Source organism: Ptychodera flava, chromosome 16 (genome assembly GCF_041260155.1).
Source record: "Ptychodera flava strain L36383 chromosome 16, AS_Pfla_20210202, whole genome shotgun sequence".
Lineage (NCBI taxonomy): Eukaryota > Metazoa > Hemichordata > Enteropneusta > Ptychoderidae > Ptychodera > Ptychodera flava.
This window is the reverse complement of record NC_091943.1, coordinates 303,591-322,355: the sequence shown is the minus strand read 5'-3', so window position 1 is coordinate 322,355 and position 18,765 is coordinate 303,591. Positions and strand designations below refer to the sequence as shown.

General features: G+C 36.6%; 2 protein-coding genes across 5 annotated transcripts in view; both read left to right on the top strand.

Moving 5' to 3' along the window:
• Positions 1-16,221, top strand: part of LOC139152440 (plexin-2-like) — a 44,320-nt gene extending 28,099 nt beyond the window's left edge. For 3 of the 4 annotated variants that reach the window (XM_070725548.1, XM_070725545.1, XM_070725546.1), the window contains 12 exons: positions 860-1,030; positions 1,195-1,300; positions 4,676-5,059; positions 6,307-6,480; positions 7,147-7,360; positions 8,445-8,573; positions 8,906-9,013; positions 9,801-9,983; positions 10,861-10,973; positions 11,656-11,818; positions 12,237-12,373; positions 13,493-15,626. In XM_070725548.1, coding sequence (XP_070581649.1) covers positions 860-1,030; positions 1,195-1,300; positions 4,676-5,059; positions 6,307-6,480; positions 7,147-7,360; positions 8,445-8,573; positions 8,906-9,013; positions 9,801-9,952 — 1,438 coding nt within the window. In that variant the 3' untranslated portion in view covers positions 9,953-9,983; positions 10,861-10,973; positions 11,656-11,818; positions 12,237-12,373; positions 13,493-15,626. Of the gene's footprint in view, positions 1-859; positions 1,031-1,194; positions 1,301-4,675; positions 5,060-6,306; positions 6,481-7,146; positions 7,361-8,444; positions 8,574-8,905; positions 9,014-9,800; positions 9,984-10,860; positions 10,974-11,655; positions 11,819-12,236; positions 12,374-13,492 lie in introns of all 4 variants that reach the window. The other variant, XM_070725544.1, reaches the window with a different exon arrangement.
• Positions 11,582-13,679, top strand: LOC139114882 (hepatocyte growth factor receptor-like). Its single transcript, XM_070676813.1, has 3 exons — positions 11,582-11,818; positions 12,237-12,373; positions 13,493-13,679. The coding sequence occupies exons 1-3, from the start codon at positions 11,582-11,584 to the stop codon at positions 13,677-13,679; spliced, it is 561 nt and encodes a 186-aa protein (XP_070532914.1).
• Positions 16,222-18,765: the final 2,544 nt, after the last annotated feature.

Sequence of the window (18,765 nt, the reverse complement as noted above, 5' to 3'; positions counted from 1 at the left end):
ATTTGTTCAAATTGTGCAGAAATATGCAAATTTGCATTTTAAAGGCAATTTTTGCCATTTTTGGTCCAAAAATGTGTGTTTCTCAAAATGTACTGGTCGGATAGCTTTGAAATTCGGTATACAGGTTTCTACAGATGAACTTAGTAATATGTATTGAATTTCTGATGAAATCTGTAATTTTGTATTTTTGGGGCAATTTTTGCCAATTTTTGGTCAAAAAATGTGTGTTACCAAAAGTACTTATCTGATAGTTTTGAAATTTGGTATACAGGTTCCTCCAGATGAACTAAATGATATTTATTGAAATTATGATGAAATCTGCAATTTTGAATTTTTGTGGCAATTTTTGCCATTTTTGGTCAAAACATTAAATTTTGTTTCTCAAAAACTGCAAGTCTGATAACTTTGATATGTGGTAAACAAGTTCTAAGGGATTACTTTAATATGTGATTGAAATTATGCTCAAATCTGCAATTTTTATTGTTTTATTTATTTGGGGGCAATTTTTGCCATTTTTGTTCAGAAAATTTCATTCTCAAAAAACTACTTGTAAGATACCTTTGGTTGACATGTTCTTAGGGGTGATCCAATGTTATACATTCAAATTATGATGCGACTGGCGAAGTTCCAACGCAAGACTGTTCCACAAATCGGGAGCACATCTTGAGAAGGAGCGTTATAACAGTCGATAGTCGAAATATCATAGATTTGTAATCATGAATATTAATTAACAATATTCTAGCAGGTTCGGATATACAACCAATTGCGTTTATTCTCCTTTAATTGTTGTCATTAGTGGATCTTCACGTAGGGACTTTTAAAGTGGAAAGTCAGAAAAAAGCATGCTGTATTTTTTCAGAGATAACGAAACGAAGAACTGGACTATATGTTACACATCTAGAGTAGACGAGCCAATTGAATCAGCTATTACGATGGTATATAAGAATAGAAACTTGACGAGTGACAGAGTGTTTTCTTATAAGCCAGATCCAGAGATATCTGCTATTACACCTCTCAAGCAATTTCAGACGTAAGTACACTCTTTGCTATCTGTTCATACCCATAGTAAGCCAGAGAGGAGTCAGTAATTACGCATGCGTCTAATGTAGAAGGTAGCGCTGTTAGCAAAAGCATTACACATTATAATCTGCACTGTGAAATGTATAAGTAGCTTATGTTATATATTGTTTTCAGGGGCGGCCAAAAGCAGACGATCAGAGGAGAGAACTTAAACATTATCGGACGTCCTGTGTTTGTTGTTACGGCGATAAAAAATGCAACCTCTTTGGAGTTCAATTCGGTAAAGTTCAAATGCACGGACATTCTTTTGCAACATTATTTTCTATGAGATTTTTAATAATAGTAATTTTTTTATTCTCATGTCAACTGAATACAAATTATTGCGAAGGATACACTGCCATTATAATACAAAATTTCACGTGAGAAAAAGACTGAAAAATAGTTGCCATAGGCACTAACGGAGTTCAGCCTCATACTCAGAAATATATATTAATTTACAGTCAGTATATGAAATGGCGACTATTCAATGATATCACAATAAATGACATTACACAATGAGAAATAGCTGAAAATTATAGCTACGAACAGCAAAATTACAAATCTAACAGGTCATTTTTCAATTCTCTTTTAAATCTGTGTCTCGGGGAAATGTTTTTATGTCTTCTGGAATATTGTTCCATACCGAAGTACCAGTGAATTTAATACATGTTTGCCCTAAACTTGTTCTGCATTTCAGTGGAAGGAAAATATTTTATCTCTTGATCGAGTACCATAGGTATGATCAATTTGGGAAAAGTATGATTTGAAGTGCGTGGGAAGATTACCATGAAGTACATCATAAACGAAAATGGCGACCTGGAGCTTACATTTTTTATATACATCAAGAATTAAGTTTTTACGCTCCCATATATGCATATGTATATATGCAAATGGGAGGTATTCGTATAAGGTGGCAAAATGGCGTCTGTGTGTATGTATGTAAGTATGTATGTATGTCTGTTAGTCCGTCCACATCAAAAACTCGTAAACCGTAGCACCTACTGTCTTAGTGTTTGGTGTACAGGTGCAACTAGCGATGGAAATGTGAATTTGTTCAAATGAACATGTCAGTGCCAAAAGTATGCAAATGAGGGGGGAAAAGGAAAAATCCTGCAAATGGCTAAAACTCAGTAAGCATTGATCAGATTTCGTTGAAACTTGGTATGCAGATTTCTTTAGGTATTCAATATTGTGTGTGCAAAAATTGGGATGAAATTTGCATGTTTGTATTTTTAGGGTATTTTTGTTTTTAGTCAAAAAATCTTGTTCTCTGAAATCGCTCGTCTGATTGCTATGAAACTTCATATTCATGTTCCTCAGAATGACCTCAGTCATGCTTGTACAAATTGTATTGATATTGTAATATTTGTAATTTTGGGGCAATTTTCCCAATTTTTGATAAAAATTTCTTAATCCAAAAACTGCTGATTTGATAGCTTTGATACATGTATTTGGTATACAGGTATCTAAGATTAATCTCAATATAATGTATTGAAGGTATGTTGAAACTGGCAATTTTTTTATTTTTGGGGCAATTTTTGCCTTTTTGGTCAAAAAATTTTGCTCTTAAACCTTCTGATCTGGTAGCTTTGATATCTAGTGTACAGGTTCCTAGGGTTTATGTTAATTAGATATATTTAAAATTAGGATGAAATCTGCAATTTTGTATTTTGGGGGGCAATTTTTCTCATTTTTGGTCAAAAAATTTGTTTCTCAAATTTTACCTGTCTGATTGCTTTGATATTTAGTAAACCGGTCCTTAGGGTTTTAGTTAATAAGATATATTGAAATTAAGTTGAAATCCGGAATTTTGAATTTTTTGAGCAACTTTGCGAAACTTTCAGTTTTACTGGGATATCTTTCATTTTGTATTTTTAAGATTTTTTGGGGGTAATTTTATACCTACTGGAACTAAGAGTATATAATGTGGTGATTTAGTAAGCATTTGATATGGTAAACTGTATTTGGTGTTGAAATGCGGTAAAAAAATCCTGGCAGATTTTGAAAAAATTCCAAACAAATGCCAATAAAAAATTCAGCCAGAGAAGGTTTGACAAAAGAAAAGGTGGGAGAGTGGGGAAAAAAGAATGTACAATGGATCGGATAAAAAAGATAATGTACCTCATCGATCTTCCAGACACCATCCCTTATCAAATGGTCCACCCCGATATATTTTTGTGCACAATTAACCATGCAGTGTATTTTAGTTTAAGATGTCAAGTTAGGTAAGGATTTGAAAGGAATAGTCAAGTTCACCACAGTTTAACTTTATCTCTTGTGTCATCATCCTTGTGTAATTGGTTAAGTTTGTAAGTTGTTCCAGATGTGGATGTACCAGCTGTTCTGGAAGAAAACAATGTTTACTTTTTCCTGTAGGGTTTCTGAGTTGATGATTGTATGTTGAAATTTCTCCATGTATCTAGTGTATGGGCAAAGTGTAAACATTGGTTGCATGTTATGTATTTCTGTCTATGTCAAATATTGTAAGTGAAAAATCAAGAACAGTTTGCTGTGTGCTTGTAAAAGATAACATATTTGTCAATACATAAACTGCATTGCAGATTGATTATCTTAAAAATTATCACAGAAATAGAAATGGAAAAGAAACTTATCAAATTGCTGTAACATATTCACTCTCAGTGCCTGTATAGGCCTATACTTAACTATTTTATCATTACATTCAGCTGTTTATTATATCTTTATCACTCTCCAAGGGCCAAGGCACACTTGGGGTCAATGTCATCACTCTGTGCCAGTCTGTGTATGTCAGTCTGTCTATATGTATGTCGATGTTTCATACAATTGTTGACTTGTTTTGATAACTATATGGGAGCGAACAGTGATGTTGTCACTATTTTTTAAATGAAGGGGCACTATGAGCATCATACTACTTCCTGATATAATACGCACAATTATTTTTTGAATGACCAGAATATCTGAAAAAGGTGATTTGAACATACTACCCCATACCTCTAGACCAAAAGAAATGTGCGGTAAAATGAAAGCATTATACGGCATAACTAAAATTGTTTGCGGAACTATAAAACTCAATTTATAAAATATACCAGTTAATCTACAGATCTTTTTTTTCACATCAATAACATGCTGTTTCCAACGCAGTTTGTTATCCATTTCGACCCCAACAAAAGATGTACAATCAATTTCATTTAAGGCAATACCCTTCAGATAAAGTGAACCTTCGATTTTTCTTCGATTTTTCTTGCCTCCAATTGTTATATAAACTGTCTTGTCAGCATTTATGGTTAATTTGTTATAGTCACACCACTTTACAACCTTCTGAAATTCTACATTTACATCAGTAAGAGGAATTATTTGAATTGTTGTGGAAAGAATGGAACAGATTGGAATCATGTACAAAAAGTCTAGGTTGAAAAAGAGAGAAGAGTTTTGTGTGTCGTTAATATAAATTAGGACATTTTATGTGTGTATACTTTTAGGGGAAGGAGTTTTCTGTCATTTTTGTATGTATCGATATAGAAAGAAACTTTCGGTACAGTTTCCAACAAGAGGACATGGGGGCAGTGTCTCCTGACTTCTGACCTGTCACTTTGTGTCATCTCAAACGTATCTTAAATGAATTTTGTCTATCCAATAGTCTTGTAAAGCGGAGAATTCGACCACAATGATCTGCCTTTCGCCAAACATCTCCTTTAGTGACCAAAACAATTCCAACGCTGTGAGTGGGGTGAAAGATATGCAGACAAAGAAAGATCGACAAAATACAACTGCGAGGGTGAAGAGGGGTGCTGAAGATGACTGCATAGCCATTACGTCATCATACGTCAGCGGCGAATACGTTGAATTCACAGTCGGGTTTTACCTCGACGGTGTCGAAAAGTGGCGCCCCCAAAATATCGGTCGATACCTGGATAAGAAATACACCACATATGCCGTCATGGAAGACCCCGTGATCAACAAGTTTCCCGGGGAAAATAATATTTACAGTATCGGAGAAGACACTCAGTATCTTGTCATAACGGTAGGTATTACATAAAAATCAAGAACATGCATACAATTTACGGCATGTCAACTCAGAAAGATATGTTTTGTGAATAGTAGGAAAGGGTAATGCGAGAAGGTCGCCACATCATCTAAAGTTGTACAGTGTCAGTTGTGTGTATTCATTGACTTCTTATTTCATTCTCGTTTATTTGAACGCCTAGTATTATATATTATACTCCAAACATGGGACTGTGTGCTCGAGGGTAGGTGACCATTTGCCAAACGTAGGGAGGGCAAATTGTCTCCTGGCCCGAGAGTAATATCTGGTTCCTTGTTTGGGCAATAATGTTTTTATTACATACTTCTCTTACACAGTTTTCACTCAAAATATTAAGGATTATTGGCCAATGATAATCAAATGCTTTATTTCCATCTCAGACGAAAATCTGTAAAAATGGAACGATTTTCATCATCGAATGGCGAAATGATGTATTTATTTAAACTACTGTTATGCGGTTTATCAATTTGTTTTCTGCGAATTTTTCGAAAAACCAGATTTCCTATGCAAAACATGAAATTTCAACATTTTTACTTCAAAAAGTTGTCAAGTTCAAAATAGTTCAGGTTCGCTTTCAGTTCAATGGTGACGACGCGGCCCGCGACGTCATCGACGAGTTACCATTGAATCCTATGGAGCGCGACGTTCAATATACGAGGCATGTAATAATCACAGTTGGTCGAAGCCATGTTGATATAAAACATACGTTGAGCGTGTTGTTGGCTACTGGTGCTCAATTGGGACTTATTCTTGTATCGGGAAAAGGGAATGGCTATATTAAGACAAGAAACAATAAATATCGTCATAAAAAGCAAGAAAAATAAAATATATGATTATCCAAACAAACAGGATTTTGTTCGGTTGGTTTTAACAGCATTTTATGTATAAGGAATTATATTATTGTTTATTTTTTTCAAATTATTACTAAAGAATACAGTTTTACGTTACTTTAGAGTTTGTGTATTTGTGCCTCCGTGTCGCCCCGTAAGTCTGCAAATCCCTTCAAATGTCCCCAACATACCCTTGATATTTTCAAATCCTTCCGTCAATTCTCCCGTCCTCTCCAGATGTGTTCATGACTGCAGTCTAACGTGCCCCTATGATTAAACTAAAAAATTTATTCATTTTCCTGTCAAAATAATTTTCCCTTCAACAGGTTTCATATTATTTTTTCACGGCCCTTTTAACCTAATGGTTTTCACCTATTTTCTTCAACGTCAATGCAGGGGGAACGCCTCAACTGCGGTGCACAAAAGGAGGACTTCACAGTAGAGGTTGGCGTGGATTACTGTCATCCAATTATTTCGTTGCATTCACGTCAGCTGACTTGCAAACCGCCGGGAAAGAAACCGCCATTAAAATTTGACAACGAGGCTAATTATGGCCATCCTCATGTAAGGGTAAGTGTCAAGGCCATTTATGCTTTTTCCAGCAATTTTAATACATCTTTTTTACCCAAATTCACGGAAAAGTCTTTCTTAGAACATCTATAACCCTTGCAAAAAATTTTGTCGTTATGGCAATAAAGAAGCAATATTTTTCGTCCAAATGTTTCTATGACTAGATGTGTCTCGAACGATTCTTATCAATTTCGACACATGTTAGCCGTTAATATCATACATTACAGCCAGATGTCTTCAAGCCTTTCTATAAGCGTGACCGATTTTGGGAAACGTTGTTAATTTGCATCTCACATGGCCCAACAAAATAATGGCAATGAAAAGGAGTAGAGTTTCACCTCCATAAGTTATTGCTTCAGAAAAATACACGCTTTTTATACGTGGGTAACGCGTTCATAATTTTGTTGTGCAATTGTTAAATTAATCTTTTCTTGCCCCGGAAAATTAAATCAAGAGAAGTAATTTGTTGATGGCGAGATGGTTTCTTCGAAGAACTGGTTGATCGTACCGCAAGTACAAAGCTGTCTCTATCATTCTCATTAGCTGCCCTCTTGTGTTCATTTTTCATTATAATGCCATTTTTATGTCAACCGGAAAGAGGTTAAATGTCAATCGATCAAATCTGCTCAAACTTTAAAAATCGTGCTGATATTGTTTTGCTCTCAGGTAAAGATTGGCAATGTAAGGCAAGACATCGGGTATCTTCGGTATGTCGTCGTTCAACCATGGATGCTTGCTCTGGCAGTAATAGCAGCTTTTTTGCTGATTGTTGCAGTAACGTTAACGGTGGTGTACTTGTTCAGGAGAAACTCAAGACACAGAAGCTACAAAACTGAAGAACGGTATATTGGTTTACGGCCAATAGGGGATGAAACAATAGGTTTGTGTACCTGAGTGTTTATATATGGGCCCTTTTTCTTGTCTAGCTATTTGTCTTATTTGTTCATCGATTTAATGACCCATCCATCGATACATCCTTCTATAAATAAACCAATCAATGAATGAATGAATGTATGTATGTACGTACTTGTTTGGGTACAAATAAGTCTGTCTGTCTGTCTGTCTGTCTGTCTGTCTGTCTGTCTGTCTGTCTGTCTGTCTGTCTGTCTGTCTGCCTGTCTGCCTGCCTGCCTGCCTGCCTGCCTGCCTGCATGCATGCATGCATGCATGCATGCATGCATGCATGTATGTATGTATGTATGTATGTATGTATGTATGTATGTATGTATGTATGTATGTATGTATGTATGTATGTATGTATGTATGTATGTATGTATGCATGCATGCATGCATGCATGCATGCATGCATGCATGCATGCATGTATGCATGCATGCATGCATGCATGCATGTATGTATGTATGTATGTATGTGTGTGTGTGTATGTGTGTGTGTATGTATGTATGTATGTATGTATGTATGTATGTATGTATGTATGTATGTATGTATGTATGTATGTATGTATGTATGTGTGTATGTGTGTATGTAAGTATGTATGTATGTATGTATGCTTGCATGCATGCATGCACGCACATGCATACGTACGTTAGGACGAATGGATGGATGGATGGATGTATGTATGTTTATATGGGTGTATCTATATGGTGTATCGTTTTACCAATCTATCTATCTATCTATCTATCTATCTATCTATCTATCTATCTATCTATCTATCTATCTATCTGTCATCCCATACCAACTTACCGACTCTCCTATCAACACCATGATTTGCGATGTAGTTGGCTGGCTAATTAGCTATCCTGCTTATTAGCCAACTAACTTGCTTTCCAGTTGCCCAACTGCTTCCCTTTCCATCAAATGATAACTTTATTTTTAGCACAAAAGTTTACTTTACAAAATCACATTTCAGAAAACTGTCAAAAGGCCACGCCTTGTGTCTATGCAAATGATATATCTGCCCAATGTCCAGTTTATGCTCAATATAATTGAAAGCATCTCGTTGCAGAATCGACAAAGAGGAAGGGAAAGGACACTACCTTTCATACACTGGATCTTGACCTACAATTGAGAGTCAAAGACGTCATAATTGAAAGCGAGAGGTTGTTTCTGCCTAATGATAACATACTTGGAAGAGGTTAGTGGAATGTCAGAAAGGGAACGAGTTGAAGTGCGTTGTTGTAAAAAAGATTGAGAAAGATCGAACTTGTCAGCTTTCTAATTTCTGTGATGAAATCCCAACATAAAGTACATTTCGTTGAAGTCGATACGCACCAAAACTTAAGAAAGTGTGTTTTGGTCTTCACGTGTATCGGTCAGAGTCGTGATTGGCTCCGATATAAGGATCTAATGGTCGACATTATTTTTTATAATGTGGATTGTACCAATGTTTGATAGGGTTCTCCATTATCTGTCTCAAATTAACGAATGAGAACATCACCATCGTTTGTGCTATCCATGTCCTCTCAGGCTACTTCGGAGTCGTCATGTCAGGGAGTCTGCAAACAACACAATCCAGTGAGTGTACACCTGGTTATGAGGGTCTTCGACAAGAGGTTGCAGTCAAACTGCTGAAACGTAAGTCGTACGTTGTGACAGTTGAGGGACCTTACGCCACAGACGAGGCCAAGTATGGAAAAAAACACCGCTAATAACATTATGGATTTTGGCGATAATGTGACTCCCAATTTTTGGATAAGTAGTTTTCTTATATATTGCAGGCCGAGGTAGATCCTAATAAAATTATTCAGGAACAAGAAGCCAATCTCTCGTCAAGCAAAACGAGAAGACATAAGGATGGCAATAGGCAACCGAGACTACCAAGTGTACTCTGATTTTATTCGAAATGCTTTAAGGTAGAACGCGCCCCGGGGACAGATATTCGGATTCTCCAAATTTTACAATTCTATTCTGATATATCACTTATGAGGGTTTCATTTTAAAGCTCTTGTGTGAGAAAACTTTTCATCGGCTTATTTTTTCGAAAATCGAAAACTTTATCTTTTCTCCATAGAGTTAACACAGGGATGGCGGCCATTTTGAATTTCAAATATCTGTAAAAAATCTTTGGTTATTTGTTTCTCTAGTGCCAAAATTTGCACGGTGAGCCGCGATTTTTATTCTTGATTTAGTAAGAGAATGGCTGAAAGTTTCATCGAGGAAAGTTTGAGCAAAAGATTAAGTCTTTCACTCTCGAGGCGCATACTATCTTAAACAGAGAGTGAAATCTGTGACCTGACATAATCGACCTATTCAACTTAAAAATTAATTTATCTATATTTATCATGTCACTGCATTCAACGAACAAGTGTGTCGGCATTTGCGTGTGATAAAGGTCACAGAAATCCTGTTTTTTGTTCGCCAGATAATGCAGACCAAGACGAATTAGTGAATTTCCTTGAGGAAGGGCTGATGATGAAAGACTTGCAACATTCCAATGTGCTGACACTGATCGGCATATGTATCGATGGTCGTGGTGTTTCCGATGATCATCCTTCCTTACATGAAATACGGTAACTTAAAGACCTTCATCCAAGATGAGGACAGGGTGAGCTGAGTCACATATTGAACTATTTTTACTTTTTGACTGGTTACGATAACAATATGTCAAATACTTTGCATGAATAAAGTGAATTAGCGAAGACAGAGTCATTTGAACGGCGATGCGATCCAGCTAGAAGAGAATTATTCATTCATTTTATTTATAGTTATTTAGTGCCTATTCATCTATCCATCTGTCTATCTATCCATATATGCAGCCATATATTCATCTATCTACCTACCTATCTATCTATTATCTATCTATCGAATTATATCTATCTGTTTATCTCTGTATCTTGCTATCAGTCTATATATATCCATCTGTCTATCTGTCTCTTTATCGAGTCTAACGAACTATTTATAAGTTATTGAGATGTAGTTATAAATTATAAGTATTGATAATTACATGTTTCCATATATAACTACTGTCAAGTAAATGTAAATATATCATTTTACATTTTTATATATCGATTGATTATTTATTTCTATGTTGCTTTGCTTCTGTCAAGTATACCCTATGCTGTTTTATTTCATAGTCAGGGAAAAAAACAAGGTATCTGTGCGAAAGTTGGATTAAAAAGGCGAATTATCTACAATGTATACCCTTTGAACTTCCCTTCACTCTTTATTTTCGGTCTTAACACTGCTGGGACAAAAATATAACGTGTCTTTTGTTCCAGCAAAGGCAAGACAACGAATTTACATGAAATATACTCACTGAATGTGAAGTCACAAAGGAATTATGAAAAAAATTGAATACATATCTAAGAAAAGTCCACACATGCCGTGGATAAGATGAAACTGCAAGATTTTTTGAGTCTAAATACTTGTTTCCGGGACCGATTTTATTTTAAGTTTATTTCCCCAAAACACTATCGTTTTAGGTGTTTACAGTGAAGGATTTGGTTATGTTTGGACACCAAGTGGCCAGTGGTATGTGCTACCTGTCAGAGATCCATCGAATGGTCCATCGAGATCTTGCTGCAAGAAACTGCATGTATGTATAAACCCTTTAACAGTTCGTCTTCTGCAAGTGTATGATAACTTAAAAATACCCGAAAAACCTAAGGTTTTGATGTTTTTTGAGTGAAAAAACACACTCTGACAGGAGGTTTGTGTCAATACTGAAGAGTTCTTGCGTGCAATCTCTAAAAATTTGGTTGTATCACATTAGAAGGCAAATGTCTTTGATTGAGCTGAAGGTAGTATGCACCTCGAAATTCAAAGACTTAAACTTTTGCTCAAACTTTCCTCGATAAAACTCTGCAGCCATTCTCTTACTAAATTAAGAATAAAAGTTAGGGGTCACCGTACATATTTTGGTACTAGAGAAACAAATACCCAAGATTTACCGAACGGATATTTGAAATTCAAAATGGCCGCCATATGAGTTAACTCTATATGGAGCAAATAATTCGATTTTCGAAAAACTAAGCCAATGGAAAGTTTTCTTACACCAAGAGCTTTAAAATGAACCTCCACAACTGGTATATCAGAAAAGAATTGTTAAAGGTTGAGAGTCCCAGTGTCTGTCCCTGAGGCGCGTTCTACTTTAACAGAAACCTATGAACTGTCTATCGCGTTCTCGGCTCTATCGTTTCATACATGGCATTAGAAAGAACCGTTAATCGCGACGAAATTAAACGCACGACTTTGACACTTCAATCTATCATCTCAAGGGTTGACGAGACGAAGACTGTAAAAGTTGGAGACTTCGGACTGTCACGTGACGTCTACGAGACAGACTACTACGTAGGAAAAGACAACAACGCCAAATTGCCCGCTAAATGGATGGCGCCAGAATGCTTCATAAAACAACATTACGATACCAAAACTGACGTGGTGAGTACTTTACAGTTTCAAGCATATTTTGCAAAAGTGGATATTGGTCCTTAAAGTCGACGAATACATATTCAGGGACGAGGAAACTTTCAATCGATCAGTATGATATTTTTGTGTAAATCGTGATGCAAACACCATAAAACTCCTCATCGTTCAGTTCTGACCAAAATACTTTGCGATATAGCTATACCAATTTTTTTCTAAATCGAAGTTGTTTCCCAAAGTGTAACTTTAAACGTTAATTTGACACTATCAAGGTTACCATGTTATAGATGGGACAACTAAGTGAGTCTGTCTCTGACTCTGTCTGTCTTTCTATCTGCTTGTCTCCCTCTATCTCTCCCCTTCCTCCCTCCCTCTTCCCCTTTCTCTCTTCTCTATCTTCATCCCTTCCCCTCCCTCTCTCCCCCTCCCTCAGTGGGCATATGGAGTGTTGCTATGGGAATTAATGACAAGAGGACAGACTCCATATCCAGCCATCGACAACTGGGATCTGGTTGATTATCTACAAATGGGAAAACGACTTCAAAAACCGCCTTACACTCCAGATGAACTGTAAGTCTGCGTATTTTGTGACAAAATTTCGTCAGATGGCCTTTAATTACTCTTAAAACCACGTCGACATTGCATAATTTAATCAAGACAATAATGCACAACACAGGGCCGACAGTATACACCTTGACGTATCAAAACCAAAGTTGCAAACACTTAGTTTGTGCCTCAGATTTCTTATTTTGATGAAATAAGCTGTCTGAATATATCGACCTAACAGACACACGTGCTCACGCATAGAAAGGAAGACGGACATCGGTATGACAATAATTTCCATGAGTGAAGAAAGGAGAGGAAAGCGGCTTACAATCTCTAAGTGCGTGCATGCATCCTGATCTGTTGCATTGTAGATGGGTTTTAAAACCAAACGGTGCAGTCTATTAATCAATCAAAATATCATGAAAGTTGCATGTTGTACGGAATTTGGAGATCTGAAGGACTTTCAGCTTCGTGAAAATCTCTCATTGAAGTATAATCTACGTCCGCAAAGTCCAAGTTTTGCTCGATGTTTGGCATGGAAACATTACTTGTGATGAGCTACGGTCTTTGACCAGTAATCGTTACTGTGTGCTATGTTGAGCCATAGAGAGTTCATTTTGTATTATTTCCAAATTGTCGATCCCGTACAATTTGATAAGAAACTGTTCTCTTTTAGATAATGAATATTGAGTCCAAAACTGTTGTCAGTTTATGCAGCCTTTGAGCACGATACATCAGCACAGCACAGAGAAGCCGGGGAACACATCATTCATCCACATGTTTGCCTCTTGAACAGGTTTCAAGGGGTACAGTGATGTAAATATCATGGTGTACACGGGAAAAAAGACAACTTCATGAAAAGGGTGGATCGCCAAATGCAAACCTTATGGCAATATATTATGCTTAAGTAGCATGAAAGATATTCATTCGAGGTCGATTGAGGCATTCAGAACGGTTATATTGAAAATGTTATGCTATCGTTGATATCCATTTTCGCTGTCATAAACACATTTTTCCGAACGATCCTTGCATTTGTACCTCGCACGTGTGTACTTTGTATGTTAATTTTGTATAAACGTAGTGAAATTTAGGATGATAATGGGGGATAGTTAAAATCATCGGTCGGTTTTACCTTTTCTTCAGGTATGACGTCATGCACGCGTGCTGGCGATTGGATCCGGACCTGCGACCAGACTTCAAGGGTATAGTTGCAATGTTGGACGATATCATCAAATCTGCTGCTAAAGAATCGGAATCTGATGATTACATGACACTTATACAGTCTACGTATGACTACGTATACTCACACTGGCAGGGGGCTCCGAGGTGAACGAAGTCATACATACCTATCAGCAGAGGAAGAAGAGATTTTTCAGCTTATACAAGTGGAAGTGCCATGTGGATTAAACATTTTAAAAGTTACCAGCGTAGAATTTAAAGCACATAATGCCGTAATTGCACAACCAGTACCGTTTCACTTTCACACGCCATCCATGATGTTGTTTCCAGGATACCATGCTCATTATCACCTCTCATGGTGGTAGCGCTCTTCATGAAAGACTTGCTCTATTGTCGAAAGTTTTAAAGAAAGTGACACTATTATTGGTGCTTTCTGACATTTCTCGTAGCAAGTCCATGGAATGCACAGGCATACGCTTAGATTAGGTAGTCTACGTGACCTTGAGTTCATGTTATATAGGCTGGCCGAGCATTCAACACCCTGCAAGACTAGAGGATAATTCGCCAACAATTTCACAAATTAAAATGTAAACCTATTGATCAATTCTTTGAATTATTAGAGGCTACTATTCCAAAGAAAAGGAAGGGAAGTGGAGATCTCTGTTTTGCCATTCTTTCCATATGAAGAATGTAGTATTTCTCAATATGCATCAAATCAATTATCATGAAGTATCAGTATATATAATGGATTTAATATTATAGAGACAGAAATTTATATTGAAAATTTGAGTATTTATTTTTAATAGAATATAATATGACTTAACAATAGAATATAATAGAATAGAGTACAGTATAATGCCATACAGTGGAATATTTATGGAATAGACAATAAGTTAGAACCATGACACCATTGAATAGTAGAGATTACTAGCTCAGAAATGGTCTACTTGGTCTTTGCGAATTACACAGTTGGAATACATAAGTATTAAAAAGAGGTTATTCGAATATACATGTGTCAGGACTATTCACAATTCAATTTCTCAGGTTTTAATATTTTATTTGTCAGAAATACTAAAAATCTGTCACATGCTAAATGCTGGGACGTGTTGTTTGTATTGTCATAAGATACTTTTGCAGCTCTCGGGCGAACAGAAAAGCACAATAGTTGTGATATGCAAATTAGACCCACTCTTCACAACTTAAGGTAGTCCCTACCTCGAAATAGAAATAAGACATTAAACTTTTGTTCATACTTTCCTCAGGGAAACTTTAAACCACCTTTCGAATAAAGCAATGAAAATCAGGGGATGCCTCGCAAAATTTTGTACAGCACAAACAAATTACCCAATATTTAATGACGCTTGAAATTCAAAATCTCTGCCATCCCTGTTTTAACTCCGTGGGGTAATTAAATTATCGATTTTGCAAGCCTATACCGATGAAAACTTTATTTAGTTCACGAGTTTCAAAATGAGCTCGCACAAGTGGTAGACCAAGATAGAATAGTAAAAGTATGAGAGTCCAAATATCTATCCGATGCACATCTACTATAATGCATCCTTCTCTTTTGATTTTTAGTCCCCTCGGATGAATCCGGAGACTTAAAGACGTAGGTGTGCATGTGTCCGTCTGTCCATACACACATATATCTAAGACATGCTCTGGCCAGTTTCATTGAAACTTGGTACAAGGCTAATACACTATGGTATACATATGCACATTGATTTGTTTTGTGATACGATCCAATATATATGGCTACCAGGCGGCCATCTTGTTTCCATATTTCTTGCAAAAAGCTATTATGTAGATATGCCTTTACCGATTTCATCCAAAGTTGGTACGAGGACAACACACTGACTGACACATGTATGTCAAATTAAGATGCGATACGATCCAATTTTGCATACGATCCAATATGGCAGCCACGTAGCCATTTTGTTGATTTTTACTTCCACGAGCTGTCGTCAGACATTTCTTGATCGATTTCTTTTCAACTAGGCACAAAGACAACATAATATGACTTACTTATGCACGTGAAATTATTGTATCATACGATCAAATATATCGGAGAATTTCTCGGAATTCGGTGATAAAGCACGAATCAGTTCACGAATCTGAATCCGTTCTTATAAGCCAATGCTATACACAGCGCATGATCACATGTATATCCTTGTGCTCACCGCCTCTTGTTCTGTTTACCAAATTGTCATTATTTATATCACCTCAACAAAACTGAATAAATGTTTTAAATTAATTTCAGTTTCAGCTGACCAAGTGAATTATAGCTTTTATGACATTGCACATTTCCCCCTCAACATATGATATCTACAAGTGTTACTATTTCACCTGTTCCATACAGTCACAAAACAATTCCCACATATAACCTTAATCAGGTGTGTGCATACATGACCTGAATAAAATATGATGTACTTAATTCTCCTAGACAACAGATTCTCCCAATCTACGGCCCTATAACCTTTTTGCCTTTCTGGTGCAACCACTTTTCTAACGCGCAGGGACTGTGCCATCAACGATGGCTTTTTTAATTTACAGCATCCTTCTGAAACTTCGTAATGTGAATTATAATTCTTTTGATAATGCTGGTTTAAATCATTGGTATTACAGCTCTGTTATTGTCTTTGAATTAGATAAACTATTTACTTTTTCCATGAATTAATAAAAAACAGTCAATGAAAATCGAGGCTTTGTTGTGTTTATTCGTTCTAAAGTAAGCAGAAACAAGACAGTGGAATTGCAGCCTGACATTTCTTCAAGTCGTCTTGCTTGGAATTAGTTACGGAGTCATCTACCTGCGATTATCTTATCTCCTGCTTTTACATTGTTATGTAGGTCATTTACCCCACACTCATCATGACCAGAGTTCAATTAGTCTAGAACATTCTCAAGGTCACTGCCCTTAATGACCTCACAACCTTGAATTCAATTAGTCATGTTTGGAATGTTCTGGAAAGTTGATTAGTTGTGTAAGAGAGATAATTTTAGAACAGTAATTAGCATGTCAATAAAAGTTCTAGATTGTTCTTATATGCCTTTATAAAAGGGACGTGCACAGCTTCCAGTCAGACTTTTGGGATCGTGTCTCTTGTGTGTTACTAAACTCCAGCAGTAGTCATTCTCAAGACTTTTCAAGACCTTCACTGTCAACGCTGGATTTATACTGTGGACTTTGTGCAGCTTCAAGCCTGCAAGCCAAAGGACTGTTCATTCATCCGACTGACTGTTACAAACTCTGAGACTGGAGCTTTGCCGTCCCAGCTGAGATAAGTAGTCTGTACACTTTTAAAGCTTGTACTCTGTCCCTAACTTAGCAATTAGTTTTGTTTTCGTAATAATTTTGTTTAAACGGAAACTGCTGAGTTCACCCTTTTGTTCGTTTTCTCTGCACGTAACAAATTGGGGGCTTGTCCGGGATACGAATATTTTGAGCCGTTTGACAACATTTTGACAGCCTTTTCAAAACTACTGTATACTGTGAACTCAGCGAAATTCAATCATGGCGGAATTCAAGCCAGACGAATTTATGGATGACCTTGATCAGGACACATTTAATTCCCTCAGAAAAGACAACCTCATAGCACTGGCAATTTCCTTAAAGTAGATGTCAAAAGATCTATGCGCAAGCGAGAAATACAGTTCAAGATTGCAAAACATTTAGTTAATTCTGGCCATTTTGAGGAGTCTGCCTTAAAAGATTATGAGCCTGAGTCTTCCTCTGAACTCAGAAAATTAGAATTAGAATTGCAGACAAATTTGGAGATTAAGAAACTAGAATTACAAATGGAAGAAAGACAGAAAGAAAAAGAATTACAAATGGAAAAAGAGAGACAGGCATTAGAAAAAGAAAAAATACGAATGCAGTTAGAAATGGAAGAAAGACAGAAAGAAAAAGAAAGGCAGGAAAGATTAGAAATGGAAGAAAGACAGAGAGAAAAAGAATTGCGATTAGAAGAACAGCGATTACAGGTAGAAATAAAACGTTTAGAGCTTGGACAGTCAGGAAAATTCTTCCCTTCAGACAAGTTTGACATCACTAAGCATTTCAGGTTAGTTCCCCCTTTCCAAGAAAAGGATGTTGATAAATATTTCCTTCATTTTGAGAAATTGCTCAGAGTCTGAACTGGCCTAAGGAGTCCTGGTCTATGCTTTTGCAGAGTGCTTTGGTGGGTAAAGCCAGAGAAATTTACATTCAGTTGTCAGTAGAGCAGGCTTCGGATTATGATTCTGTGAAGGAATTAATTCTCAAGGGCTATGAGTTGGTGCCTGAAGCTTACCGTCAGAAATTTAGGGATTCTGAGAAGGTGAAGGATCAAACTTATGTTGAATTTGCTCGAACAAAAGAACAACTGTTTGATCGTTGGTGCTCTTCTGAAAAGGTCAGTCAGAATTATGACAAATTACGACAGCTTGTTTTGATTGAAGAATTTAAGAGGTGCATTCGGAGTGACATCAAGACGTTTATCAATGAACAAAAGGCAGATACATTGGAGGTTGCTGCACGTTTGGCCGATGATTATTCATTGACCCACAAATCTTCATTTCTCAGCAAACCATCCCAGTCCTTTTCATACAGAAACAATGCAGGTAAATTTAACTCCTCCTTTTCATCCAAGAATTTCTCAAAGGAGAGTAGGAAATCAAATGACAACAGTTCACAAAATTCAAGTAACACTCCCACATCATCAGATCCCAAGTCTCAATCTCCTTCTGACAAACAGTTCGGTACACTTTCTTGTAATTATTGTAAGAAAGACGGCCATTTAATGTCAGATTGTTTTAATTGAAAAGAAAACGTGAAGGTCAAAGTGGTCAAAGTGGATCTAAGCCCACCGGCTTTATTTCTTCATCAACTCAATTAGAGTCTAATAATGTGTGTAACACATTTTCTGAGGTTAAAGCCCTCTCATCCCCAATTAATGAGGTCAAGGTCAATTCTTCTCAAGATAGCATTATGGGTATTTTCGAACCATTTATTCATGATGGTTTTATATCACTTTCTAGTGATTTTTCTTCAGCTACCCCTGTCAAAATTTTAAGAGATACCGGGGCTTCCCAGTCTCTTTTGTTGGCAGATACCCTGCCGTTTTCTGAAAAGTCATTTTCAGGTTCTAAAGTTCTTATTAAGGGGGTAGATTGCAATGACTTTATTCCTGTTCCTCTCCATAATGTCTATTTGTCTTCGGACTTTGTTTCTGGACCTGTGACTTTAGGTATTAGGC

Bases quoted from the DNA above. Each gene is read 5' to 3' on its own strand.
- LOC139114882 (XM_070676813.1), top strand. From the start codon at position 11,582: ATGGCATTAGAAAGAACCGTTAATCGCGACGAAATTAAACGCACGACT. The intron at 11,819-12,236 runs GTGAGTACTTTA...CCCCTCCCTCAG, and splicing joins ACGATACCAAAACTGACGTG to TGGGCATATGGAGTGTTGCT. The intron at 12,374-13,492 runs GTAAGTCTGCGT...CCTTTTCTTCAG, and splicing joins CCTTACACTCCAGATGAACT to GTATGACGTCATGCACGCGT.